We start from the raw sequence: 27,986 nt of genomic DNA, 5'->3' as shown, positions 1-27,986 counted from the left end.
ACCCACACAGGACACTGAAGCAGGAGGTCAGGCAGTTTGTTTATTGGCAAATAAGTGCTGAAAACCATGAGCCCTACATACACAGGTGCTCGGTGCCCTGTTACATTAGAGTGGTCACAATACCATGGGGAAAAGTGCAAAAGATCAATAAACAAGCAAAGGTAGTGTCTGACATACCGCGAGGAGGGTCGTGAACAGAGAACTTGGTGCAGGTGAGTGTTTCTCTTCAATCCAGCTTGAGTTGAGAACTAGTTACACAGCAGTTGGAGTCCGTTAGCTGAGCTCCAGCTCAGAAGCTCAGCATAGGATTAAAAGGCATACACACCTAAGCGCTCCCCCTTTGAGCTAAGCCACCACAAACACCAAGGGCAGCCTGGATTGTTTAATGGGAAGAGGATGAGAAAAGCTGCCTCTGTGTATGGCCAAGAGCGGCTTATTGTTGGGGATATAAGAGCAAGGGGGACTATCCCATACTGTACTAGGATGCACCAGGTCTGTTCACTGCGGAGATGGGAGGGGAAAGTATTAGTTAAAATCAGTGATCTAGGGGGAAAATAAAGTCAGGCTGAAACATAAGCCTGGAACAAACCACTCAAAGAAGAGCCTGGACAATTAACACAGGGAGCAAAGCTTGTAAAAAGGCTTGTAAACTCTTTGCAGTCCAAGAGCAGTTTCTCAGAGGAAATGCAAGCAAGATGCATGGTCCCTTGCACTGAGGTTTCATTCTTGACATACAGGCCCTATGTTTTAGGTTGGTCTTCTCAATCAAGTCTCCTTCCAGCTTCCCAGCTCAGTTCTACACTGAAGCCATCAGCACCACTACTAGTAAGCATGGCTCTTAGAAAGCCTTGCATTACTGTTCTTCCACAGGTGAGCAAGATGGTTCTGTTTAATGGGCTTTTAACTCTTAAATTCAGCTTCCTTTCCTTAACAGTCAGAATACGTCAGAGGGTTTGTGGGACACTTCCCCACTGGAATGCTTGATGATTTGATTCAGGCAATTCTACTGCTGAAGAACAGAGGATGGGAGGGGGAGACAGGCACTAACCAACACCAAACACAAGGGAAGTGTAACAAACTCCATGAGCAGCTGCCGAAGGAGACAGTGTGCTGGCCCTGGGAATGCCACTGCAATAAACAAGACTAGGGCAGGGGAGAAAAAGGAAATCGAGGAATCTTGCATCATCAAGATTAACCTCAAAGCAGGCTGCACTGGTAGTTAGTGAATTCAATCCTGGGTGCCATTAGCCCTTTCTCCAAACCCCACTGTAACAGCTTTACCACTTTCCCATGATTCCCATATTAGCAATGGAGTGTCAACCCTGAAGAGAGCAATGGTCTCTGATGAAGAAATCCGCATTAGAAGTGCCAGGAGATGAGGGGTGCATTCTGCTTGTACATTCTTCTTCCTGGAGACATTTAACTTAACAGTTCCAAGTAAGTGACAGGAACTTTTCCTTTCTGGTTCCCTCTTTCCCCTATGAGCCAATCTGGGTCCATGCCTGGCAGGCTGTACACAGTGATCATCTGGGGAGAGAAGACAGCATTAGACAGGACCTTTTTCTGCAGACAGCCAAGACAGTCAGTCAGATGGGTACTAAAAGAATGAGTTAATTCCTGAAGTTCATTTAGCAGACATCTGTGCCCTTTCCCTGGAGCCATTTCCAGCTATACCAGAAGATCTACAGGAATCCATCCAGTGATGTTCCAGCTGCCTTTTCATTCTCTGAAGTGGCCTAAGGTATTCTTTGATACAGGGTGGCTTAATGTTACTATGTTATCCCTTCTGAGCACAGAAATTCAGTCTAGTCACCAAAAGAGCTTGGAAGTTGCCAAATTGCCTTTGTTCTCAGTATGATTAGATCAGGCCTCTAGCCAGTAGCTTATCCCATTTTACTCACATATAAGCTACTTAGGTTTGAGAGTCCCCATGAAGATACTAGATGCTTGGCAGAGTATTTTGTTAGCTGGATACAGCTAGACTCCAGAAGGAATAGAAGTTACTGCGGTATTCTTAAATACCAAATGGCTGCGAGCTCAGCACAACTAAGAATGGATACTAGTGTCAAGAAAGATTCTATCGGCAGTTCCATAAAACAGAATTTTTAGGGGCAGGAAAAGTAACCAAGACCTTGTTCAGCCTACAACTGGGCTGCTAGGCAGCTATACAGAAATTCCTTAAAAAAAAAAGCGACCAACCTCATCTGCAAGAAGTGCCAGTTCACTGCTGTCAGCTGCTTCATAGTCATAGAGGACTCTGGCCTTCCGTGTCCCACTGGCAGGAGGCTTGACTTCATTTGGGTTCAGCACACCCTCTGCCACAGTATTAGGCACCCCAACAATTGTGGGCACAACTGGAATGGTAGGCACAGCAGGGACAGTGGCAGCAGCAACAGCTGGAGGAGAGGTAGCAGCTGCAGGAGATGTGGATTCTGCATTGCCTACAAATGTGCCTGAAAATCTTACATGGGGAGAGAAGGAAGGGGAGGAAAAGGGAAAAAAAAAAAGGTTTAGTAAGGCTCTAGTATGAGGAACCAGGAAAGAGCTAAATTGCTCAAGAGTTCCAGCTGCCAGCTGTAACAGGTCTATGCTGCCCTTCAAATGGGGAAGGGCACTTAGTTCTCAGGACCTGAGACTATCCAACAGGTACTATTTGTCTGCTTAATTTTCTTCCAGTGTCCTGTTACAGGACTGGTACCTAACTTGCAGCTAATGAGTTGCCTACTCAGGTCACACTGAAAAGGAGCATTATGCTTTACCAAAGTCACATGCAGACGGCTCTTGTTTCTATTAGAGGTGCGCTACACCTTTATCGCATACCTAGATCCAGAGCAGAAGTGCCGTTGTGTCCACAGGAGCCACTGACAGTGGTGGCTGGAGAAGCCGGGCCAGAGGATACCCCCACATTCGAGTACGAGACTGTGGCATGGCACCAGAGGTGGGTCTGGGTAGGCGCTATTCTTGGCTCTGCAGCTGTCTTACTGAGTCCCTTGTGCTGTGTGTCCTGGCTCTGCTCTCGCATGCTCTGTCTTATCTGTTTAGCCTGCCAGTTCCTCAGGACAGGGACCATCATTGCTGCTGTTAGCTGGACACCATGCTTGGAGGCTCCTAGGCTTTCTGGGATCTCTAAGTAGAGGTGGTAACCGAGTCGGGTCTTGCATATTTGTAGATTCCCCTTTCTGGACTAGTGGAGTGCAGCTGCACCCCTTGCTGGCCTTTGTAGTGAGTCTGCAGAGACCAGTCCTAGCACTGTGGACCCTGTGAGTGTTACGGCAGCCACCCTTCGGCTGAAAGGAAAAGAGCTCTTAGAGCCTGTTCTGTGTGACATCTTACTTACATTTCTCCTTTGGAACTGAAAGCATGGAAAGAAAAGCAAGAGGAGTAGTGAGCGGTCACAAGAAGGCAACATGCTCCTGGGTACGATTGCTACGTTGATGTAACTGGGTAACAGACAAAACAGCTCTACCCACCCCCACGAGACGTGCAGCCAGTGGCACAGAATTAGTTACTGCTGCCGCTGATTACTCAGGCTTGTTGCTTGGCAGCACGAATTTGTCTCCAACATGATTTAATTTAGAGGAGGAGTGTTCTGGCTGTTTTGCCTTCACGTGTTTAAATGAAGGCATCAAAACTGTGGCTCTAAATGCAATACTAAAGGGATAGGTCACCATTCCCTAAGCTCAGGAGCTCTCAACAGAGCTTGGACAGGGCTTTCAAGCTTCTTTCCAATGTTATGATGTGGGATGGGGGTAGGTCTGAACTAGTGGAAGTGGATGAGAGAACTAACCCTTAGAGAAGTAAGGGCACTGCCTTGTCTCACCTGCCCAGTTGCTTCTGCAGGTCCAGCATGTACTGGTAACACTGAGCATAGTAGTTGGTCTGAGACTCCACAAACTCATGGAGACAGCGAAGATGATTCACCTGGAAGGAGAAGGGCCATTAGCTGGTCTGTGAGTTTGGAGGCTGGGGCATCTGAACCCTCTTCCTGTAGCTACTACCTACCCCCAAGAGAAGCAAACTCATGCAGCCCAGTATTTAGAAGAGTTACTTGGTTGTCTTGAACACACTCATTTGTCAGGTCTGGGGATGCTGTGTAGGCCCAGGGTGACCTTAGACAGGAGGCTTCTCCTGGTGCTCTGATAACACCTGTGTGGCTAGTCCATAGCTCTACTGAGGGAAGAACAAGGTTCTTCTAGCTTGGAAATGCATTGAGAACTGCAGACCTGCTGGCATCACAGTGGCACTGCTTGTGCATGCCTCTGCTTTCTCTTTCAGCTATCCAGATCGTATGAGGAGGTTGCATCCAAATTTATGACCTCTTCTACCTCTGCTCCCAACATAGGCCTCATCATCCTCTTGGTATCCTTCTAGAAATGAGCTGGGAGTCCCTGGGAGTCCCCCATAACACCCCCCAGTTACCTAGGAAGACTCACATGCGTGCTGTTGATCCCCTCTAGCAAGAGACGCGTCACCTCTGCCTGTCGATCAAACTCAGTCTGAGTGAGCCGCAGCTCGTGTTCAGCCTGCAAGACAGAGGACAGGGGGCTCAAGACAGCACAAGGCAGGGACCCCTGTGCTGCCTCTTCCAGGGAGAGGCAACACCCCCTTCCTCTCCCCCCCCCCAACTCCCCCTTTTTGGCACTGAGACAAGTGCACTGTTGGCTCAGTAGGATCCACATGCACCTGCAATACCAAACAACAGCCACAAGACACCCTGGGTTGGGATCCCAGGGATCTCTGGCTGTATTTCAACTTGATTCCTCCTTGATCCCACATGTGATCACTGCTGTTCATGGAACGGCAGCTGAAGACTGATGCATCAAGCTGAGAAGCTCCTACCCTTGCGCAACCAGAGCATGAAGATGAAGAGGCTTTATCATTCCTGAGGTATGTGGAAGGCCAGTCCCATGCCACTGCCTGACCTGTTATGGTCTGCTATAGGAGTCCACCTAGAACTGGACAGCCAGTGCTGCCCATCACTAGCTGTCCTCTCCAGAGGAGTCATTGGGATCAGGACAGTTGTCCCAGTCAGCATGCCAATGAGTCTGCTGCTGCAGAGTACTGTTGTGCATCTCTCTCTGAACCCCTCTCCTATCCCTGTAGACTTAGAGAATGTGAAAGTCTCCCTAAGTTTCTCTCCAAAAGTTGCACTTTTGCCAATTTTTTTTTTAAATCACCACAGAGCACAGACCAAATGCCAGGTAGCATTTACCAAATGGGTGTTACTAACTACACTGCAACGGAGATGAACGTCCCATTCCAGCTCCAATCTAAAGCTCTCCTTTGAAGCTGGCTACTTATTTGGTGCTAAAAGGAGTTAAACAATGGTTATTAAAAGGCAGCTATGAAGCAGACATCAGGAATTCAAAGAAAGATTGACACTTGAGACCCTCTTTTCCAAGCAGATAAAACATCTCACCCACAGCAGCAGCCAGTGTATTTATATTACAGCAGTTTTGCAGTACCAGAATACCCAGATGGATCCTTGCAAAGAGAAAAGCTCCAGAAGTGTTAGAGCAGTCAGATGCTCTAGGGCCTGCTCTCCCCTCCCCACTGCCAGAGGGAAAAGGTTGGCAAACAGGCACAGTTGTTCTCTCTAGCATGCATCATCCCTTAATGGCACCATGTGGAACATGCCACTTTTCTCTTAGGATACGGCAGTTCCCTCAGGCTGACAGCGCTATTGCTGAAGCAATAGTTGCAGTTCATTAACTGGAAGCTATCCATTAAGCTACAGTTTACAGGGGAAGAGCAGTAAGGGGTCTGCGTCCCCCTTCCCTCCTCCAGTGGCGTGCAGCCTGCCTCGGTGCAGTGGTTCTTGCGTGGCTCCAGTTCTGGGATAGAGCACCTTTTGCTGACTTGGAAATGCCCTGATCATTCTGGCACAGGAGTGATTTGTCTGGAATTGCCCCCAGGGAGCTAATTCAGACCAGCTGAGAGCCTCAGAGCAGAGGCCACATCGCAGTGGTGTTTCTGAGCAGGGTCACCCTAGAGGAGTCCCAGTCTTCTCAGTTGGGCAGGCTAGAGGAGCTGCTGTGGGCCATTATGCCTCATTTCTTGTGCTACCAGTACTGTTGGACAGCTAGGCTAGAACAAAGAAATGCTTTGACTGTCTTCTAATCAGATTTTTATCTGTTTTAAGCTACAACTGATCTATTTTCTTGCATTTCTGTGTGGAAGGGATTATTTAAGGGGGGGGAAATCTAACAGGAAACATCAGTACAATGCCTTATTAAGCACAGAGATTTTTTTTTTGCTCCAGTGAGCAGAGACTTCTGTAGTGGCAGAGCTAGTTGAAGCTTGTTGTGACAGGCAGACCCAGCTCCATTTGCCACTGCCTGGGATTTGACCTGTTGCCTCTCTCTGCTAGCTATGAGTTACAGGATGTGCTTTCCCATATAGCCAGCATTGAATGGTGACCTGGGAGGTCCCTTCCAGTCTTATGCTTCTCCAACACACTGAGAAGTTTGCTGACTCCATCAGCACTTTGGTCTACTCCATCCAGGATGAGAGGAGCAGAGCCTTGCATATTTATAGCTGATGCCCATCAGCCCATTTGTTTGAGGTACTGGAGAAGGATCTAAAGTACAGGGTGAGCTGGTTCAAAAACAGCCAGTCTGCTTTCATGATGCATTTAGACTAAGGCAATAGTAGGTTATCATGCACAGCATGCAGGAATGTGCCATTCTACCACCTTGCAGTTCAGGCTAGCATCTGCTGAGGGGCTTTGAGGTATGAAAGGCAATGGGATCCCAGAAGCCCCGTACCATGCCAGAACTCCACGCAGAGCTCACCACGGTCTCTAGTCCACTAGCAGCCCTTCATCCATCTTCATGGATGAAGAGTCACACTCCCCTTGGGGAATCCACAAAGTAAACAAGATCTGGGGCTTGGCCTTGATGGATCTACTCAGAAGGGTAAGCACAGCTCACCCAGAGAGAGTCAGCTCCAAGACAGGCTCCAAACCGCCCGCCTTCAGCTAGGGCTGTTCATGGGGAGACCCTTCATCTGTGCCTCAACTCTGCTCAGAGCTTTTACTCAGACCCTGGGAGAAGCAGGCAAGGGACTACTAGAGGCTAATGCAAGGCACATGCAAATCAGAGCAGGCAGGGCCTTTGCTACAGGAGCGGAGCTGAATCACCATTGCAGTGCGTCAGCTCTGCTCCCAAGTCACTGGTGCAGGGCTCTCAGAGCTGCCTTTTATTACACACACACACACACACACACACACACACACACACACACGCCTGGTTTGCCTGGCAAGTCTCTCACACGAGATACAGCCAAATGGCCCAGGGGCAGGGCTCTTCCCAATCTGCTATCAGATCGAACCTTATAGCTTGAAAATCGGGAACAGGGCTGACAACAGAAATATCCTATTGATCCTCTGCCTGCACATGTGCATGCACACATGCAGGAAGGAGTTTGCAGCACCTCCCACCCCTAAGACCACTGGCACACCCAGAAGGTTTGAGCACCATTTTCAGCTGGATACTTACTTTTTCCACCTCGTCGCTCCAAAGCTGTGGGGGCCACAGAGCAACAGGAAAGGAGATCAGTGTTGGAGACGTCGAGAAGCACTCAGCATTAACACCAATTGGCAAGGATGCTCCGTGGACGCAGCAGGCCAACTCCGGGAACAAGCTAGCCCTTCACCCAGCAGCAGCTGCCAGCTCAATGCTCCCTCACCTCATTCCTGCAACCCTGAGCTCAGTTTTGCAGTGGGAGAGCAAGTCTGTGCTGCCGGAGCCCATGCTCCAGCTCTGCTCCCTGCCAGGGCTGTCACAATAACAGCATTCAATGGCCTCCAGGAAGAACAGGATTAAGAAGCAGATGTGCAGGGAGCACAAGCTGCCTGGGAGTTCTCCGAATGGCCTGCAGAGGTTGGTGTTGATGAACAGCCCTTCTTGTAAGCTTGGGGAGAGGCAGACAGGCTGATTGAGCCCACAGCAGGGCAGGATGGCACACACAGCCTGGCAGATGCTACCATAATCTGGACAGAGGCCAGCATTCCTCACCCACTGGTCTAGAGAGCTCAGGTTAATGGGATCTTAATCCAGCTAGCCCACAGCTACCCAGTGGGCATGTTAGGGAGATGGAAGATGTAGCTGGATGTGGCCTTTGAGCCAGACAAAACATCTTCAAGTTACTCTGTTTTCCTCCCTGGATGCTTTATTCTAGCCCTGTCCATGCAGGCAGGGATGTCTGCCCTACATTTGAGGGTGGGCAGCTACTCCTCAGACATGCTTCCCCCAGCAGAAGTCTCCCATCCCCTTTCAGCATCACCCACAAGTGAATATTTGGGGCAGTGCAACGCTGCCAGCTGCTTGCTGGGATCTGGCTCCAGGACACGAAACAATCGACAACAAAAGTCACGCACAGCGATGGTAAAGGGAGAGAAGAGGCAGAAAAACACATTGATCCTTCCCAGAGGGTCCTTGGCCTGGCCTTTCCTCAACTGACAACTCCCCTCAGCCCTGGCCCCATGAAGAGGAAATCACCATGGATCAACTGGAAGTGCACCAACCTGCTGACTACACCCCACATCAGTGGGGCAGGGGGAGATGGCCTCCCTAAGGCTCTCAACTTCACCCTCAGAAGTCACCTTGTGTCACCTTTGCAGGTCAAAGTTCACCATGGCACAGTTGTACCTGTGTTGCTGACACCTGAGAGCTGTTTCTTCTTGCCCTATCAGTGTCAGCAGTGCCCCAGTGAACAGCACAAGGCTGTAGAAGCAACAGGCAGAGCCACAGCTCTGGGATGATATGTGGTTCTCCCCACCTCTGTGCTGCCCTGCATGGAGATAAGGGCTACAGTCCTAAGCCATCCCACCTGAGTAATGCCCTCCACCAGCACAGGGAAAGGGACCACATGCTGGATGTTGTGGTGTTGGAGGGAGAACATGCTCTGTTTAGGCCCAGGATCTCCCTGCTGAGTCTTGCTGGGGTTCACTCACCAGCAATAGCCCTCAGGTGGGCTGTGGTAGCCTCAGGTGCAGAAGCAGCTTCAGCCAGACAATATAAGGAGCATCTGTAGGTGCTGCCCCCATTAGCGAACAGCTGAAGCAGGAAGTGGTTACATCAGACTTCAGCATCCTCAGTTCCTGTTTTGGCTCCTATCTGTTGGCTTGCAGCTCAGTTCCTGAGGTATGTAGCCTGTTTGGCACCTCTTCCTTACCTGAATAGAGTTACTGTAGCCAGTTCCCATCTAATCTAGCAAGCTGTCCCTGTTGCAATGCTAAGGTAGCTGTGTACTGAGGCTAGATGCCTTCTAACTTCTGGATGGATGTTTTGTTATTGCAAGTCAGAAGTTGGCTCAAATAAGGTCCAGGCAATTTCAGCCATGCTTGGGGATGCAACCCCCTTCCCCTTCTCAGCATAAAAGCCCCTCCTACAGAAGGCAGATGGTGGGAAGATCCTCATGGGCAGCTGAGCAGCAGGTCCTAGCCTGAACTGCTCTGGTGTAAAGTGTATGGTAGCCTTGTGCCAAAAGTGCAATGTGGGCTTACTGCTGGGGCAACAAGGAAACCTTTTCACCCTGGCTAAAGGTCTTCCTACTTAAGCTCTGTAGCTAGTACTTAGGCCATTTCAGGCCCATTTAGTCCTTGCAGTACCTATTAAATTCTTATCCAGATTTGTTCTACTTCTGTTGGACTTCCTGAAACAGTCTCCACCTCTGTCCCTGTGGTGCTTTCAGGCAGTTTTGCTTTGCCCAGATCTATCCCTGGGTTAAGGCTCTAGTCAGAAGTACTTCAGAAAGCTCATGAAACAAAACAGGGCCATGACCTGCATCTTTTCTGTCTTCTTCCACCCCAGGCCTCATCTTAAGCCAGAGGAACCCTCTTTAAAGTACTCAATATGCTTTTCTTGGAATCATTCCTAGGAATTTAGAGCATGGCAAGGGGCAGGGTCTGAGTGAAAGGAATACTTAGGCTTATGCAGCCCACGTATACCCTCTTACACAGCAACAAAAGGTCAGTGTGGGAGAGAGGAGAAATGGCTCCTCAGCCTCCAACTCATACACAACTGCGCTGAGACAAGGCCCCTCCTTGACTCCAGGTATATCATTTCTAAGCCTTCACATTACAGAAGACAAAAATAAGACCTTGTTATCCACCTCTCCAAAAGTCAAGATAAGTTTAGCATTGAAATCCAAGTTCAGCTGGCCCTGCCCAGTGTTTAGAGGACATGGGCCAGGAAACAGCTGACCTGTTTGCTCACCTGCAAGACAAAGTTGTTACCTGGACATAAGCAATCCCTCCCTCCAGAAGGGAACAGAGCTCAAAAGCAAGGTTAGCAGCAACCACTGCTCTACAATCTCAGTGTGTACTGACAGCCAAGTAGTACAATGGACTCTGGCCTGGAAGAAAAGCAGAGCAACAGTATGAAGAGCTCCTACTCTGCTGCAGTGCCTGGCCCTTTGGGATGAATGCTGGGATTAGAGAGCTTGTTGCAAAGTAGTCCTGCCTGCACAGAGCTGGGGAGCAGTCTGGGCCCAGCTCATTTTTCACTACTTAGATGCCAATTTTATATCAGTCACCCCTGGTTGTGCAGACTGGGTTCAAGGTGGCACTTTGACCACTGATTGCAGCCTCTAAAGGAGGTAGTTTTGGAAGCCACAAGGACTACTGCTGGCTAGGGTGTTTGCCACAAGGACTCCTGATAGAGGTACTGCAACCAATAAGTGATCAAGGTCAGTGCTGGCTGCTTACCTAGAGCAAGTCTGTGTCCTAGAGCCCTGCTTGGACTTCACTGACCCCTATGATTGTTGCTGTCAGAGCTTCCCCAGCAGGGCTCTAAAGACTGACCACTCAACTGGGCAGAGATGTACCAGGTGGACACCTGTAGGCTTAAAAAAAACCAAACAAACCTGTCTCCTATGTCATGTTGCTGTAGTTGGCACCTGCTCCCCAAAACAGCTCTATAATACAGCAAACAAACTTGCAGTTAGGTGGCCACTAGATATGTAAAAGCTCAAGTGAGCATTTGCACACTCTGCAAGATGCTGCATGTTACTAACACTTGTTTTCAAGTCTGTTTTAGAAAGACTCAGGGGGATCAGCAGGTTACACTGATCTAATCAGAGCTATTCAGAGGCAAGGAATGCCTAGTTTCTCTCCCCTCTTTCTCTTAGAGCTCAGTTTTGGTCCATTATTGCAATACCTCTACTGTCCTTGGAACAGACCTCTTCCCAGCAGAGAAGGCAGAGCCACAGGGTGATTGCTAACTGCTGTGCTAGAAGAGGTGGAGACTGAGCAATTGCTGCAGCATCCCCAGTAACAGCTTCTTTCTAAGGAGCCTTGTCACCCAGCCAGTCACTTTTTTTTGTGCAAAGCTATTTCTGATCCCAGTATCACTCTCCAAGAAGGTCAGGACAGATCCCCCTGGGAACTAACACTGATGCTATCAGCCCAGACATGCCTTTCTCCAAATGGGATGTTGCCCATTAACCAAAGCCAACATACTACTATGAGATTTTTGGTTTGCCAGTAGGCTGGGGCTGTCCTTTTTCACATCTGCAGATCCCCCTCCCCAGCCCTTCTGCCCCTTATTATTCTATTAGCAGGCATCAGTGTTGTTCTGAATGCTATTTAGGAAGCAAGATGATCAGTTTTCAACATTTTAACGAGAAATGTGACATCGTGTAATGGGAAGCCACAAGCACAGCAAAGTCAATTGCTTGACCACAACCACTCAGTGCAACACATTGGAGATGCAACAGGCTATGCACCCCCTGCACATCTGGCTGCGTTACAGCCACCAAGGGCTGCCACCAGCAGGCTAGGCCCCAAGTTGAAAGAAAAACAGACCTCTATTTGCAGAATACATAAGCCTGTATCATCATCCTGCTGGGTTATTGATTCTACGGGTGATAGAGAGACTCCTTCCACCTTTTCCTTTCTTGATCACTCTCCGAGGCCTCTAAGCACTGACACTACAGCACTGATCAGGCAGTCACGCATGTGATGTTACCAGTGTTATGGCTGGAACCACTCAGAAAGGCTAACCTTTCCAAGTAGATTTCCTTCCAATTGCTCCACTAGCAATGAAAACAGACACATTCCCACTGGAAATGGGGAAAGAGGTGGGGAGAGAAACTGGAAAGCAAGCCAAACAGCAAAGTGCCAAACCCTGACAGTGCACCCCCGCTGGGGTGGATCTGCATTCTTAAGGTTGAGTCAGAGGAATCCTAGGCAGCCCATGTCACATTAAAATGTTGAAAACGGCAGAGCACTGGGTGTGAGTTGAAGTCGGGTAAAGAGAGGGGCAGGAAGAGGTTGGAGAGGCAATATCTAGGAGGAGGCAATCTTACCGCTGATGCGCTGGCGGAGAGAACGTAATTACGAGGTCTAGTCTCCTGAAAGTCAGGCACAGCCTAGTGGGGGGAATAGAGTTTCATGTACAAGTCATGCAGAAGAGCCGATAGGAGTCAGCTGGGCAACAGATGGAGGAAGGGGCCAGTGTTTCCCTGTCTGTGCTGGGAGCTTAGTCCAATTTCCTTGGGGCTGCAGGAGGGAGGTCTCCAAACAGCTTGGGCAGTGATGCATGGAAACTTCCCCAGGTGGATGCCAGGCCTGTGCAAGAAGAGATGGACTGCCTCATGCAGTCATGCTAGATTAGTTCCACCCAATACTTCAACAGATGTTTCTACTGCTAGAAACTCTGCCTGTACTTACAGCTATTTGCTCAGACAGTGGCCAGTCAGAGTGGAGATGAGACAGCAAACAATCCTGAGTGCGTTTCCCCTTCCCTTGCAGCCAGCAGGTTGCTCATCTCATGCTGGCTCAGTTCAGTGGGGAGGAGCTTCTTTCCCTTTGCTTCCCACCAGTTCCTAGAAGTGTCCCTGTACGGGGCCTTGGCCTTTAAGTGGACATGTTTACTAGCATCAGAGCATGCTTTCCACAGTGCCTCTTAAAGGCAGAAAATAGGCAGAAGGGAGATGCTGACTCATCTATTTGTTTTTACTCTCACCAAGCCTCTGGGCATGTTTCTACCTACCGGGCTCAGTTCTACTATTTTCAGCAAGGGCCTTGGCTTGGTCAAAGCAGATCTAGCCCAAGGCTTTGCTGCTGTCCAAAGAAAGCACACATTTTGCAGTCTAGAGGTCAGAAAACCACCAAGCCACCTTCTCCATAGCTGAACCTCTGCCCTGGGACAGGAAGGCTTAAGCACTCCAGAGTTTTTCCTCTCTGGGAACACAAATGATCCAGTCCACCCCCACAAGCAGTGTGGGTTTGCTAACCATCATATAATATGGTCTATTCAGCTAAACTCAGCTTAGGCCTCCTTCTAGGATAGTATTTGGCCTTAGTGTCACCCAAAGAGACAATCCAGCCTGTTATTTTTACATCAGGACTATCATCAGTGCAGTGGATCATGGCATGGCCCTGGTCAGCTTTTATTCTGCAGCAAGCTGGGGTGCAAGGCCAGCACACAATCCAGCTGTAACCCCAGTTAGATCTCTGTAACCCTCTTGGGCCCCACATTTCCTCTCCCTGGTTAATCTCTGTGCAGCTCACCCAGATCTACTTAAATGAGCCGACCCGATTTGCTGGGAGCTGCAGCAGCCCTGAGCAGCCTGCTGAAATGAGTGACCAGTGTGTGGAAAAGCAGTCAGACAGTCCCAACAAGATGAGATTTTTAACCATCTAGGAGTTTGGGGGAGGGCAGGAGGAAGGAATATGGAGGAGTGATTCCTATTAAAAGTCAGGCCTGAGTATAGGGAGAAAAATGCATCAGAGATATTTGAGGCCATTACAGTGACTAGGCTTGATTCCTCCCCATGAGGAGAAGGGATGTTTCACATAAATAGCTTATTCTTTTGTTTTAAAGATCAGGAGCAACTTAGAAACCTCTCCTCCCATTCCCTGGTCTCCAGGAGTCCCCAAACCAGTCATATAGCACATGGGATGAAGGAGGCAAGATGCTCTTTCACTCCTATGCATGGGAAAGTTGTATTTGCAAGCAGTGGTCAAACGGACATTTCCTCCCCACCCCCCCTTTCACTGTTATAATGGAGAAAACAGGTAGAGCCCTGGAGCCTGGAGGACAGAAGAGCACCACAACCAGATCAACCTGCCCATCATTGTCTCTGGATCTGCCTCCGCTCCAGGAGAGGGACTTGCTACCCAACCTCCTCCTGCCCGGAGCTGGAGGAGCCTGAGCAGGTCTTTATGCGAGACCCTGCCTCCCTTGAGCACTGCTTGCAAGCAGCGATAATGGGACCCAGTGCATGCTCCAGAGGGGCTGCAGGCAGTTGACAGATGCTCTTGTCTTTCTGGGGCACTTTTCCCAGGCTGCTGTAGCCCTGACCACATTCAGTACATGCTCCAGGGCCAGCCCTTACAGGACAAGGGAGAAAGGAACTTTTGCTTAAAATGGGAAAGAGACAATGAGAGGTGTCAAAGAAAAATCACAGCACTGTTAGCGCAGTCAATACTCACATCTCCCTCACACTGAGCAAATTACAGAGAAACAAAACAAAAAGGTTAGTAAACAAAACAGCATTAACAGGAAGGACAAAGCACAAAGTCCAAGGGAAATGCATAAGCCTGGACACTTGAATAGCAGCTCACAGGTCTGGGCAGCAGCCCACTTGGAGGGTTGTCATGAGACAAAAGCTGTGGGAACACAAGTTTGCACTACACAGGGGAAGAGCGGCAAGAGACTAGTGAGCTGGGAGAGATGCGATACTTTGGGCCAGCTTGGCTGGAGAGGAGGTGCGACAGAGGACTCCAGGCATGTTACAGGGATGACAGTGGTCTAACCATACGTTAACATGCCTAGTGCCCAGGGCAGCAGTTCTCCCCTCCATGCTGGGAGCTTCCACTCATGCCTTGTCCTCTGGTAGTCAGTGAGGCAGCCCTGAGGCTGGGGATCCTGCTTTTAAGCTAGGCTGGGTAAGTGATGAACGCCCACAACAGCAGCTGAGGTTGCTCTTCTGTTTCAAAGAGGCAGTTGTATGTGGGCAACTGCACTGCTGGAACACAGCTCAAACACAGCTTGGGCTAACACCCTGGAAAGCCTCAGACTGGCTCTACAGCCTGCTGCTCCAGGGGGAGACCAGGTTGTTCTTATTCAGCTACAGGGAAGCCCCCTCACCCACAGGTCTGGCCTTTCAGATGCAGCTGAAAGGCCCTGAGATCACTTCATGTAGGAAGCAAGGCAAAGAGGGAAGGGGTCAATGGAGGAAACACAGGTGGTGTTTGAATTTCTACTCTGACTTAAGCCTAAGATAAAGCAATGGCCAGTATTTCCCTTTGAGACTGGGGGACCATCCCCTTCAGGAGGGGAATCGGGGATCCCTGAAGTTACCCTCAGTGGATCTGAGAGACCTGACTGCTTAGAGGAGGCTTTTTCTTTATATTTTCTCTTCTGCTTTTGATTACCCACAGCCTTGTTCAGGGCCTTCCCACATAGGCATGAGTACTGTTAGCCTCTGTCAGACCTGCTGATGAAGGCTGCTGAGCTTAGCACGGCTTCTCCACATTGGGTGTACACAGAGCTGGAGAGAAGGGAAAGCCCCAAGGAACCAGCCACCCAGAGAGCTGCAAGGCCAGAGGCCCAGCCAAGCAGAGGGCTAGAAAATGGGCTCACGGCAAGGCTCCCAGGCGGGTATCTAGGGCATCCCAGGGACTGCCCGACAAGGATTCCTGCTTGTTTTGATCATACACATTTGTTACTTGAGCTCCTGGCCCCAGGCAAGAAGCAGAACTTTGCAAGTCTTTGTGCCAACAGCCAGAATAGTACAGGATGGCAATCTGCTTCAACAGGGCTCTCCAGGGAGTCCATCAGCACATGACTACCTGTCAGTACCTCCTGCCACCCTGCCTCTGCCTGGAGAGAACAGAGCTCTAGGAGATACCTCGGGCCCAGGGAACATCACCAAGCTGACGGATCTTGTCAACTTCATCAGATGAGCACTTTGCAGCCCACATTCCTACTGCTCAGGCCTGTGGACAGGGGGATACTGGCTAACTTACCAGTCCCTTCTGCTCCACAGTGACCCAGGAGTTTTGCTAGTTTACCAGCTGTTAATTTCCCAAAGCCAGAGGGCAAGACTAGTCTGTAACTAGACAGTGCCATGAATTAAGTCATTGGAGAAGCTGGAACAACAGCTTCTTGGTAGCCAGTCTGACTCTGATCACAACTCACAGGCTCCCCCGGCACTCCTGCGTGGGGGAGGCTGAGTTGGCAGAATCATAACTAGTTTGAAATTCTGGGACTCCTGCAGAGGCCCAGCATGCTTTCCCCCTGCACACCTTCCAGCTCAGCTCTTTTGGCTTGCTTGGAGACCCCTAGGGAGGTTTTTAAACAAGTCCTCAGAAGACGCAGCCTTTTAGTTCCTAGCACAAGTCACCCAGCCAGAAGCTGAGCAGTCAGGAGCCACTGTCAGAAGGCAGGAGCTTGTGTCAAGTGGGAGTGTCCAGACTCTGGTAGCTCACATTTAACTTGTTGAAATAACTACTGCATGGGATGACATCTGAGGAACAGGCGCGTGGCTCCTGCAGCCAGTTCCCTTACACACCAGGCTGATTCCTCCTCCAGCCTTGCAGGAACCCCCACCCATGCCTGTCAGAACCAGGATTCAGTAGTGCAGCCTGACTGTGGTCCCAAGAACACGTGACATTGCTGATATGAGCCAAACCCCAGGGCCAGAAGGACAGAGAGGAGGATAAGGGTAGAAATTACCGCTGCTTTTGCCTCGGCAGCTTTGGCTTTCTTCAGCCTGGCTTTGCAGGCATCTAGATCCAGGCGGCGGTTCTGCAGGATCCTCCGCTCTTTCTGAAAGGGACAGAAGAGGGGATTAGAACAGGTTGCTCAGGAGCTGTTGGGGAGGGAAGGGACAAAGTATCATCTAAAAATCAAATCTATTTCCTTGGGAAGTGTGAGAAAAGCAGTTGCTATATTCACCCAGCTAGCAAGAGTCATGGGCCTGACTACCAGAGGGATACAGGCTAACCTGGAGTCAGGGCTATGGGCTGGTGGTGCCCACCAAGCTGCAGAGGTCAGGAAGAGAGTTACCTGCTTCATGTATATCAAATAGCAACCCTTTGGCATGGCAGGAGAGGGAGCCCAGAGCAGATCTAGGATTGGGATTCCTGTTCCCCTATCCTTGCTTTCTCCAAGGGGAGGGTAGATGTGGAGTCCTCCTTTCTCATAGGGAAGGAGGATGGGTTCCTCTGGCACTGTTTCCCTCTCTACCCACCCTCCTTGTATCCGGTGATCTGATGAGCTCCCCTTTCTTGCTACCATACTTACAGAGATAGTTCGCCAATCGCCCTCTAGGAAGTTGCGCAGTGGGGTCAGGAAGTTGATGGAGGCAGAGTGGATGAAGTCCCGTTCTGCTGCACCTAAGCGCCTTTGGGTCTCTCCAACTTTTATCAAGGTCTTCCCTGCAATGATGGGAGCTTTCAACTCCAGGAGAAACCAAATAACATTGTGTTGGCTTCAGCCAACTTACCCAGGGCTAACAGGCTCCAGTGTTGTGGGATAGAAGGCACAGTTTACCATGCCTGAACAAGGTGACCATGTCCCTACCATATTAGCTTCACAGTCCTATCTGCAATCTGCCTTTAGCCACTCCCAGTGCAGCTTTGATCTTATCTGTCTGTTGAGGCACTTATTCCCCTGCCATTCTTACTATTACACCTGCCAGAAACATGCCACAGCCCAGAGTCTTGGGCAGAACGATCTTTGTCTGTCCCGTAAAAAGATACACCCAGGCCTGGAACAGAGGCACAGAAAAAGAGCAGCAAATTAAAAACCATCAGAGCAGAAAAAATAAGTTGACTGGGACCCAGCTGAGGCAGTGCTGGCAGTTACAGTTACAGCAGTTCTGCCTGCAACAGGACTCACTATTGAACAACTATTGATTTTGGAGAACAGTAACAAAGCTCACAGCAGAGGCAAGGGCAGCTGGAATTAAGGCAGTGCTTCTGTGCAGATCTGCTGCTTAAAGAAGCCCTAAGTTCCCCCAGGAAGGGGAAACTTAGGTTTTAGGGGCAGAAAAATGCACTGTGTGATTAGGAAGGGGGTTGTTGAGGCCTGTTGCCAAGCACCAGCATTCACAAGTCTGCTTTCCTGTTCTCTTACAGCTGGAGGGAGATTCCCCCCTCCACTTGCAGGACATACTTAAAGGATAGTTTTGTTCCTGTTCTCTCAGCGGAACTAGAAACCCCTTTAGACAGTCAAGCTGGACAAACCATTCAGTATAACTTCCTGTTCCTGCTAGTTTAGAAAGCCACAGACATAGCAAAGATGTTTCTGCACCTTGTTCCACTAGCTAATGTGGATCAGCATCTCTTTCCCCTCTAGCCTGCCAGACTTGAGGGCTATAGTAGGGATGGGGAGGGCCCCCCCCCAAGCACAGATGATGCTTTGCTGCAGAGTAAGACTATCTTCCTATCAAGGTGGGCCATTTGCTGCTGTGCTAGAGACCTTTCTCTGGCATCAGCTCTGATGCACTAAGGTAGGTGGCTACATGTGGGGCAGGCCAGCCTGCTCACTTGCAGGAGGCAAACTGCAGAAGTCTTGACCCAAAACAGTAGTGGGGGGCAACCTCTTAGGAAGGGATAACTTATAGGGCTTAATCAGGCTGACTTACCATAAGGTGTCCCTGGTCCAAAGTCATTAGCTGCCTCTGTCATGTACTGTGCCAGCAGCTCCCCATTGGTGACCCGGGAGGGCACCTTCCGGTCAAGCTTCTCATAGAGGAATTCTTCTACTCTGGCACCTGGAATGAGGATGTCACTGGCTGTTACAGGATAGAGGACAGACAGGGGCCCTGGAAGTGGCATTCATGGTGGTCCACCCCACATTGGACAGCAAGCCCCACCACTGGGAGAAGGTGTCCCCTCCCTTTCCAACCACCTCCTGGTCCTCAGGAGCACTGCCAGGCTTTGTAATGCAGCCAGTCATCTCAGCTACCTGGAGAGGAGGGACAGGCCCTGCAGAGAGAGATTGTTTCCAACCCCCACAGCCTCAACGGAACAGGGCTCTCTGCCAGAGGACGTCCTTTAACCCTGTTTGAACTGCAACAGGGACATTGCGTCCTTCAAGCATTAGAAGGACCTGGGCTTACTAGGGTTTGGCTGCAGCAGAACCTCAGTCTGACGCAAGATCTTCTCTGTCCAATTCTTAGTGCAGTCTGCCCTGGCCAGAAGGTTTTCAAAGTGGGCATCCAGTTCAGTCTTCTCAGCTTGGCCCAGCTTTTCTTCTGTAAACTGCAGGAAGGAGGTGGTCATTAGAAGGTTTGTTCTACTACAGCAAAGTTAGTGTGCTATAGCGTTAAGAAACACTGAGGCCTGCCTTATGCATCTATCTTAAAGTGGAGCTAAAAAGCTTTCGAGGTATCATTCTTTGTTCCCAGGCATCTTTCAGAGGAAGGGGGCTTCCCCCCCCCCCCCCCAAGAGTAGAGCAAGCACTGAGCTAAAATAGAGCCCAGGTTGGAGACATGTTCCAGCATAAGCAACTTTTAACGAGGGAAGTTGTCTGGTACAAAAATGCTCCAGTTTTACTGCAAGTCATGTGCACATTTAAACAAGACAGGTTCCTCACTTCATGCAGGAGAATAAACTGCCCTTCAGGTGAGGCAAGATGCCAACTCCCTTCAGCTTCTACTAAGCAATTCTATGTCCTGCAAACCCAAAGGGATCAGGAATGCTACTATCAACTCACAAGTCAGGCTTTCTTCCCATCTTAGACAACTGCACACACGCCTGTTTCACTACAGGGCTTGAGTGCCCTCTGACAGCCATCAGATCAACAGTGTCAGATCAACAGTGTCGAGTGCTGCCTCCCAGCTCATCTCCTGCCTTGCTGGCAGTGAGCTGCCAACTAAGCACCTGAGGCTTAAGGAGGCTCAATCTCAGGATTTAAAGTGGAAATGCTTCCACTAAGTAACAGTTCTTCAACTCTTGCTCTAGGCCGTGTGCTGGCTGGGCAGGCTCTGTAAGCACAGGGTATTGAGAGAAACACCGGTGTCTGACTTCTCTCAGCATCCAGATTCATATTGGCAGACTCTTCCCCTTCCCCCTGTGGTTCCTATAAGTTTAAAATTAGCAGCAAGGAAAAGCAGGCTGTGCAGGTCTTCAGTGTTTTCACACTGGGCAATGACATCTGATATGCAAGATTTATCAGTCTGGAGGGATCGGTGTCAGATGGTGCGGTACACCCCCCTGTTGTTTCCCTGGGAGATTTGAGAGAAGAGCCTATTCCCTCTTCCCATCCCCATTTTTCACTTTCTCCTCTGAAGCTGGCTAACTTCATCACATTTTTAAGCGCAACTTCAGTGTTTAGTAGTTTTGTTACCTTACCTCTTATTGTGCCAAGCATAGGAACAGCTAGCATAAATTTGCTATGATGCATCCAAAGCTATTGAGACAGCCTCAGAGCAGAAGTCTTCTCTGAGATCCACCCAATGCGGAGGGGAAGCATGTCTTTGTCATATAATACAAAAAAACCCCTGCAGTCATCACATGGCCTGGTGGAGGTCAGGGACTTTGTACAGAACAGACCCTGACTTCCTGCTCTTGATGGAAGCCAGCATCTTGTTGGATCACACCAGGAAGACCCCTTTAGACAGCTTTGCCACTTGGGATCCTACAGACTTTGCAGTTTTTAGTCCTTGTTGCTGGCCTCTGGTGCCACTGCTCAGTTATCAGAACATGGTACAGCACAATACCTGGCACAGTCAGCTGCCAGGAGCTTAGAGCCAGGCTAAGAAACTTTTAGTTTAAATACAGCTCCTTTCTGAGCTGCTGGTTGTACCTCTTCTCCCCTTGTGTATCCCGTGGCTCAGTTCTAGATGAGCTGGGAACCCCTTTTCATGGAGTCTTGTTCTGGTGCCCACTGCCCCTCCCAAGAGGCTTTCTGGCAAGCTCCATTCCCGTGGCTGCAGAAAGTCAAGCTGCCGAAGAGCCCTGGCTGCGTTCGCATCCAGAATAATGCTGAGAACAAAGCGAGATAATGAGCGAGCCCAGAACCAGCGTGGGAGGAGGGCACACAGGCAGACAAGCCTTTAGGAGTCCTGTTACCAGCCATGTGCAAATGTTACTAGATGTCCGAGATATGCCAACCCTGCAGGTCTGTTTACACAGTGACCTGCTCGGGCAGGATCATGCTACCGCCAGAGAATTGTTTTGTGGGATTTGTCAGAGACTGACACTGAATTGCAAGGGCAGTTCCACTCCATCTCCCAGCCTGGTAAGGAGAGTTGAGCCGCAGAGCCTTGCACAACTATGGATTGTTTCAGTAATCCTTCCCAGCCCCAGCAGCTCCTGGTTAGCCTGGCACTTATTTTCAGTTCAGTCTTGCCCTGGCCTGCGGCTATTGTTGGACATGGCTAAAAGCAAATTCAAGATGAGGGCACTGTGTAGTTCCTAACTTCTAAGATTGTCTTGGGGAGGAAAGGGGAGCACACAACCATTGGGCATATGTGAGCAGCTGACAAGGCTCCTTTTCCTCTGTAGCTGTTGGAAGCCTGGCGCCTGTTTTCAGACTCAGCCAGGCTGGACTGAGTCACAGCCATGCAGCAAACTGGGACTTCCCAGGTATTTGGCTCTGATACTCAAGTCATCTGTTTAAGAGCTTTTTTAATAAGCCAAGACTACTTAATGCAAGCATATAAGTCTCCCTCACTCCCCTTTCTAAGGCAGCTTTGAGATCTCATTTCTAAGTCAGGTTCTTCTTCCTGCAGTTCAGACATCCTGCACCAGCATCTGCCCTGGAGCTGTCAGGCCTTAGCACAGTTTCTTGTCAGCAGAAGGTTTTAAGTCAGCTTCTTGCAGCATTGCTGCAGAGTCAGTTCACTGCTGAAGCCCTCCAGCAGCTCTGCAGTGCTATAGCCAGGCTCCTGAATCACTCCAGCTCTGGGGTTCTTTGCTATAGTCACAGGCAGCAGCTCCAAGCATCATTTTGCTGTTTTCTGTAACCTTCCCCTTCTTCCAGGGCACTGAAAGCTTGGGTCACTCATGCAGCACTTGGCCAGGGAGCAGCCAGGACAGAGTCACTCAGTTCTTATCTCAAGTGAGGCACTAAAGCTGTTTGTCTTGCAAGGCTGAGGACGTCCATCAGGGTCACTGCTAGCCTAGGCTATGCCAGAAAGGGAGGATGGGCAGGAATTTGAGTCACAGCCTATGGATGTAAAAGGTCAGGCCAGAAAACAATCTCTTATTCAGGCTTCCTTTCAGAGTTGGAAAACAGGGCACATACATCATGAAGTGGGTGCAAGGGTATGGGAGGCTGCGAGCTCACATGCAGGGAGGTTGTTGCTCAATTTCCACCCAATTCCCTTAGCGTCTCCCTCACCACTGCCTAAAGTTTGCTATGTTGCAAGGCTCAGGCCTGGGCCTAGTCTCTCATTGCAGTTTTCAGATTGATCAGAGCATTCATCCAACTACGCAGCATGAATGGGAATGGGAGATCAGGGCAGGGGAGAGCAGGACCACATCTTTCAGTAGCAGCTTGCAGTAAGATCAGATGAAGCTTCTCATGAAAGCACAGCTATTGAAGGAGATCACAGAAGTTATACCAACTTATCCTATGAGTTGGTTCTTTCTAATGTCTGGTATAAGTGGAGATCTAAGCTCTCAAGCAGCAACAGGTCTCAGCTGCTGGTGCCCTCTTACACAGCTGCCTAAGTAAGTGTCTCTGATGAAAAGGATATTGGAAAAAGAGCAGTTTATGAAATCTGTCTACTTAAGTCCTCCAAGCAAGGTGTTCTCCCCCCACTTACAGGATTTCTGTTTCTAAAAATCTGTTTTCATAACACTTTCAGAAATTTGATTCCATTTTTCCTTCCCACTGACAGGCATAAGTTTGATAGTAGGGTTGAGAGTTGCAGAAGAACAAACAAGCTGATCTTAAAGCTTTCTGTCTGTAAAAAAAGTCAGATTAAAAATTTTATCATCTTGCTGCTTCTGCACTAGAAGCATTGCTGATTTTTGCAGCTCCAAATAGTCCAGATGCCTTCAAACGGAAACCTTATTTGGTAGTATCAAAGGTGTATCAGTCACCTATGGGCTTGGTGCGCATCCACCTGGGAGAGAGCCAGGGCAGGCAGAGCACATGCAGCACCTGGGGAGAACCCTGAGCTCCTCGGTTCTGCTGCAACAGGACTAGGCCTTTTGTGTCTGTTTTCTAGAACCTGACGGCTGGGGCAACAGTTCAGCCCTGAACCAATGCCAGGATCTGCATCCTGGGATCACATGCCAAATCATGGTGGTTAGAGGCTCCACTGATGCCACCCTGCAGGAAGCATCCCTGCAGCTGGCCCGGCTGAGCACTAGTCCTGTTTTTGTGCAGGGAAGCCAAAGAGGTGATTAATAATGCAGGGCAGCCTTTTGTTGAGTGCCACACTCAATCTCCAGGAAGAGGAGAGCTGTGCTACATTCCAGGGCATCAATAATTCAGCCAAAGGTTGGGTTTCCTCTGGGAGGCTTGGCTGGCCAGCAGGAGCACTAGATGCATTATCAGGGTCCGTGTGAACAAGCAGGATGACAGATCAGGAGAGCAATGCTCAGAACAGGCAAGGATTGCAAAAGAAACAAGACCGTGCTGGACTGCAGTTAGGGCAGCTGCCTGGGGTCACAGTTTGGGGGGAAACTTACTCTTTCCCCACAAGAGTTGGTAGAGACACTACTGGGATGTCAGGAGGGTGAGCAAGTGGAGCTGAGCTGGACAGGCCCTCTGCTCTACAGCTAAAATATCAAAGAGGCTGTGCCTGCAGCCCTAATGACTTGTGCTATTTTTGAATCCTCTCCTGGATGGCCTACGCGTTGCTTTCTTTGCCGAAAGCATTAGCACCTTTCTCCCTTTAAAAGGGAGGGAAATAAAATCTCAGTGCTTCCACTGAGTTATGTCAGCACTACATCTATTTTGCACAATGCAGCACAAGCCAGACTTATTTCTTACAGGTCTGTGTGATTTTTCTATACATCTCCCCTCCAGCAGACCCACACCTGTACACAGGGAGCCTAACAGAGTGGCTGCAGCCCCCTTGCAGAGGATGTGGTGGCAGAGTTCAGGCCCTTGTACCACTTTCAAGGTATCCAGCTTTTCCAGCTGGACATTCCTTGTCAGACATCATTATGGGGTAATGGTGTTCCATCTTAAATCACAAGGCTCAAACCAGGGCCAGGAGTCTTAAACCAGGAATTCTGTCTCCTGCACCTGCCAGTAGACTTGGGCCAGTGGATTTTCTGAAGCCTAGAAACAGCTTCATAATGCCCAGGTTATTGTAACATTTGCTCTTTTGTTGGTCAGAGACATGAAAGAATCAGTTTAGGCAAGTCTACCTCCCACCTTCTAGTGTCACATTAGAAAAGAAGCCATAGCCATTCAGCATCTAAAAAACTACTTGAAACTCAACTGCTCTGGACTGAATACAGAGTATGCTTCAAGCATTTGGTCACCTGGAGTCAGAAAAGCTAGGATGTGAGCCAAGTGAAACTGTTAGAGGACAAAAGGAAGCCATTAACAGGACAGCTTACTAACTCAGGAACAAGGCATTTAGGAGAGAGGAAAAAAAAAAATCCTGTGCTCATATGTAGCCATGAACATGTTCTGGCCTGCACCTCTTGCCTTCAACCCCCCTTTTCTCTTTAGTCACATCCTGTTCTCTTATTTTGCATTTTAAAGTGCCCAGTAGCCAAGCCATTAACACCAGTAAGTTCTGTCAGCAGAGCTAAAAGTCTATTTTATCACCCGAGTTCAGGAAGATGGGGGAGTGTCTTTTTTGAGGAGCTGCAAGATAGAGTAAGTCAGATTCTAGTAGTGATTACATTAGCAGTGGGATAAGCACCCAAAAGCCATACTCATGCTTGGGCAATTTCACCCAGAGCCAGCTTCTATCAGGACTGTAAGAGACAGGCACCTACAATTATTTCCAGACATCCCCAAGAAAGCCTGGTTTGCAGCCTAGCTAGAGCAGAGACACCCAGTGTGTTACCTTTGTGGCAAGAGATGCCAGTTCTGTAGGCAGGTGGGAGCTCTTACCATAGCTCTCTGCAGAGGTTTGGAGATCTGCCCCACTTACAGACCACTGAAAGGTCCAGCTGTGCAGGCAGAAAGGCCTTAGTTTTACTCAAGGAAAATGAAGAGAATGATCTGTTTGAAGTTTGTCTGCAGGTGCTGGAGCAGAAGCTGTTAGGGGCTAAATGCTGCATCCCCTCTGAGGGGGTACCTAGATGTGACTGGTGATGTGATCCTTAAGTGGGATGCCAAGTCCTACAACAGCTTTTTTTATCCTTGCAGCTGCCCAAGCCTAGAAGCTTGTCTTCCACTTCCCAAGGCAGCGGAGTTGACTGCATCTTCCTGCTCTGCTCCATCCCCCAAACTTATCTGCTTTGCTAAAGGAGAACATAAGAGATGCCATGGGGTCCAGAGACACTGCCTTGTCAGTGAACCAACACACAATCCTAGGAAGACAGTCAATGCTTATACAGCTTTGGGGAGATATTGCACAGCTTTTGTCATGGCCACCTCTATTCTGCTCATGCTGGAGATGGGTATGGGCTTGTCCACTTGAGAACACAGGCCCTCCAAACTGCTAGCTTCTCCTCATGTAGGAGTCCTGCTAACTGGTGCCTGAGCTGGGAAAAGCCATATAAAGACAGTGATGGTGTTTTTTGCCACTAGCCAGGTCAAGCCTAGGTCAAAATCTTTCCTGCTCGTCAGCCAGTGTGTGCATCAGGTTGTACTTAACAGGTTTCAGACCAGGGCTGCTCCTGCACTAAGTCTCTGGGAAGCCACCCCAGAGGTTGTGCGCCGACCCAATTCTGCCTCCTTTCCCCCTCACCTTAGCAGGCTGAGCAATGCCACAGCACTTCTTCCGCTACAAGTTAAGCTCTTGTGTGTTGGCCAGACATCTCAGCCAGACAGTAACAGCTAATGCCGTCTGAGCAGCACAGCACATTATGGCCGGTCCATTTATCTCCCAGTCGCTGCAGTTCCAGTAAAGCATCACTTTGTTAAATGCCTGGAGCTGAAGGAAGCATCCCCAGTGCTATAGAAAATTGAGCTTATTCTAGCCAGGTCTTATTCCTCTCCTGGAAGATCTGCTGTGCTAAGATGACTGCTAAAAACCTAATTCTCATTGCCAATAGCAGACCTCAACTGTCATTTGTTTCTTGGTGCAGATAGGGCAATGCTCAATGGGGAGAGCCCAAATCTGATTATTTTCCCCAGCAACTGCATTTCAAGAGGTGGTTGTCAGCATCAGTGATCCATATTCTCCCAGTCTGCCCTACTTATGCAAAAACCAGCACACACTCCTCAAGTACCAGTGCCCCTATGCCACTTTGTTTCGAGTAATTACTACTGTAATTAATCATGTGGATATTCATATGCAGGATGATATGGAGTAGGTGTAGCAGGCTGGAGCCACTATTTATAAGTGCCTCCCTGCTCTAGAATCACTGCGTGCAGACACTGCTCCCATGCCCGTCTCCTTCCTACGCCTTGTAGGAGTCTGATAAATGGTTTTTAGCTTCAGCAGGGCTTCTAAACACTCGATTTCATTATAGCATTTCTTCCTTTCTTTGTTACCAAGGTCATGTGCATGAGAACAGCATCTTTAAGCTCTCCATCTGCTCCATATTTTGCACCTGTAGTTAATATTTCTCTTTTCATAACATATGACTCATTGGCACAATAACAGGAGGTGATATCTGTTTACAGGAGACCAGTTGCTAAAAGAGCCTGAATTACTCTGTTGCACAGAAGGCTTGGAACAAGCCAGCACTGTTCTGGATGTTTATCAACCCCCACATAATAGGCAGAACAAGAAGCCCAGCCCCAGAGTCGCCAGCCGAATTTCAGTTCTCGGGCAGGATCCCAGCAAACTCCAGCTTAGCCTCTTCCCTCTCCTTCTGCCCATCCCAGAACAGCTTTCCCAGCTGTTACGCCCAAGGAGCAGACGTGCTCAGCAGCCACATCTCACCACCTGTAGGACACTTAGGTCTTCATGGGTAGCCAAGTTTCTTCAGCCCCTGTCAGCTTCAGGGGGTCACTGCATCCCCAGCAAGCTCCCAGTACTAAGTCCTGGTGCCAGTTTAGTCCAACTAGACCCTGCCAGCTCAGTCTCAAGAGCCCTTTCCCGCCATTGTAACAGCACTGCCTTTTGGCAGGTCCTGGGAGCCGTTGCTACCCAGCCTCAAGGTTGGCACATGGAGCATCTACAAGCCCATCTCTACTGCAAACGTCCACCTCGCAAAGGGAAGAGCTCCCGATGGGCCTGGCCACGGGCCAGACAATTAACTGAACAGCCACTTGCAAGATAAGCTTCTAGGAAAAATAGCCATTAGACAAGCCGTTATCTCCGCACTTCCCCTTCTCCTCCCCTCCAAAACCCTGTTTATCAGAAGCCTCCCTGGGGCCGTTTCCTTTATTCACCTCTACGATGCCCTGGACACCCCCTCATCAAGGGGGGGCGGCACTGCCCAGCTTTGCTCCTGCTCGGGGCTACCCAGCACCGCTCGAAGCCCTCAGCGCCCGGAGGTCACCGCTCCGGGCCGCATCCCGCCCGGCCGCGGGCGGGGCGAGGCGAGGCGAGCCCGCAGCACCGGGGAACCGCCCGGCCCCAGCCCCGGCCCCGCGGCGCTTCCCGGCCGCCGAGGGAGGCGGCTGCGGCGGGGCCCGGGCTCCCCTCGGGCCGGGCCCCTCCCCGCTCACCTGCACGGCCCGCGAGAAGAAGACGCCCGCGTCCGACGCCAGCTTCTTCACGTTGAAGTCCATGATGGGCGCCGCGAGCCGCCCCCGCCGCGCCGCGCCCCCGCTGTCTCCGCGGCCGCCGCGCAGCCCGCCCTTTATAGCGCCGATCGATGCCCTCCTCGCGCCGCGCCGCTGCCTCTTAAAAGGGCCGCGGAGAACCTTTCTCCCACCAACCCCTCCACTTCGTGCCTCTCAGCCGTGCGGGCGGCCTGGCGGGACAAACGAAGGAAAAAGCATTGGAGGAGGTGGTGAGCTGGGATCCGCGCTCGCGG

General features: G+C 50.0%; 1 protein-coding gene across 3 annotated transcripts; it reads right to left on the bottom strand.

The window, feature by feature from the left end:
• Positions 1-22: 22 nt before the first annotated feature.
• On the bottom strand, positions 23-27,764 carry SH3GLB2 (SH3 domain containing GRB2 like, endophilin B2). Of its 3 annotated transcripts, XM_067309079.1 has the most exons (11): positions 27,676-27,764; positions 19,084-19,225; positions 18,607-18,735; positions 17,262-17,395; positions 16,692-16,784; positions 12,313-12,375; positions 7,500-7,523; positions 4,434-4,523; positions 3,821-3,921; positions 2,200-2,461; positions 23-1,527 (listed from the first exon to the last, which is right to left on the bottom strand). In XM_067309079.1, exons 1-11 carry the CDS (start codon positions 27,736-27,738, stop codon positions 1,420-1,422), a joined length of 1,209 nt encoding a protein of 402 aa, XP_067165180.1. In that variant the 5' UTR covers positions 27,739-27,764; the 3' UTR covers positions 23-1,419. The 3 variants fall into 3 exon arrangements, with proteins under 3 accessions (XP_067165180.1, XP_067165181.1, XP_067165182.1); XM_067309080.1 differs by lacking the exon at positions 7,500-7,523; XM_067309081.1 differs by lacking the exons at positions 7,500-7,523; positions 12,313-12,375.
• Between the last annotated feature and the right edge of the window lie 222 nt (positions 27,765-27,986).

The sequence above is a fragment of the Apteryx mantelli genome, chromosome 21, assembly GCF_036417845.1.
Source record: "Apteryx mantelli isolate bAptMan1 chromosome 21, bAptMan1.hap1, whole genome shotgun sequence".
NCBI lineage: Eukaryota > Metazoa > Chordata > Aves > Apterygiformes > Apterygidae > Apteryx > Apteryx mantelli.
The sequence above is the reverse complement of the archived record's forward strand: the minus strand, read 5'-3'. Positions and strand labels throughout refer to the sequence as shown.

What these genes read in the sequence shown, in the direction of transcription:
- SH3GLB2 (XM_067309079.1), bottom strand. Translation starts at nt 27,738, where the DNA reads ATGGACTTCAACGTGAAGAAGCTGGCGTCGGACGCGGGCGTCTTCTTC. An exon ending in GCGATTGGCGAACTATCTCT is followed by an intron (nt 16,785 to 17,261) that starts GTAAGTATGGTA and finishes TGTCCCTTTCAG; the next exon opens with AAAGAGCGGAGGATCCTGCA. An exon ending in GGAGCGACGAGGTGGAAAAA is followed by an intron (nt 4,524 to 7,499) that starts GTAAGTATCCAG and finishes TCTGTCTTGCAG; the next exon opens with GCTGAACACGAGCTGCGGCT.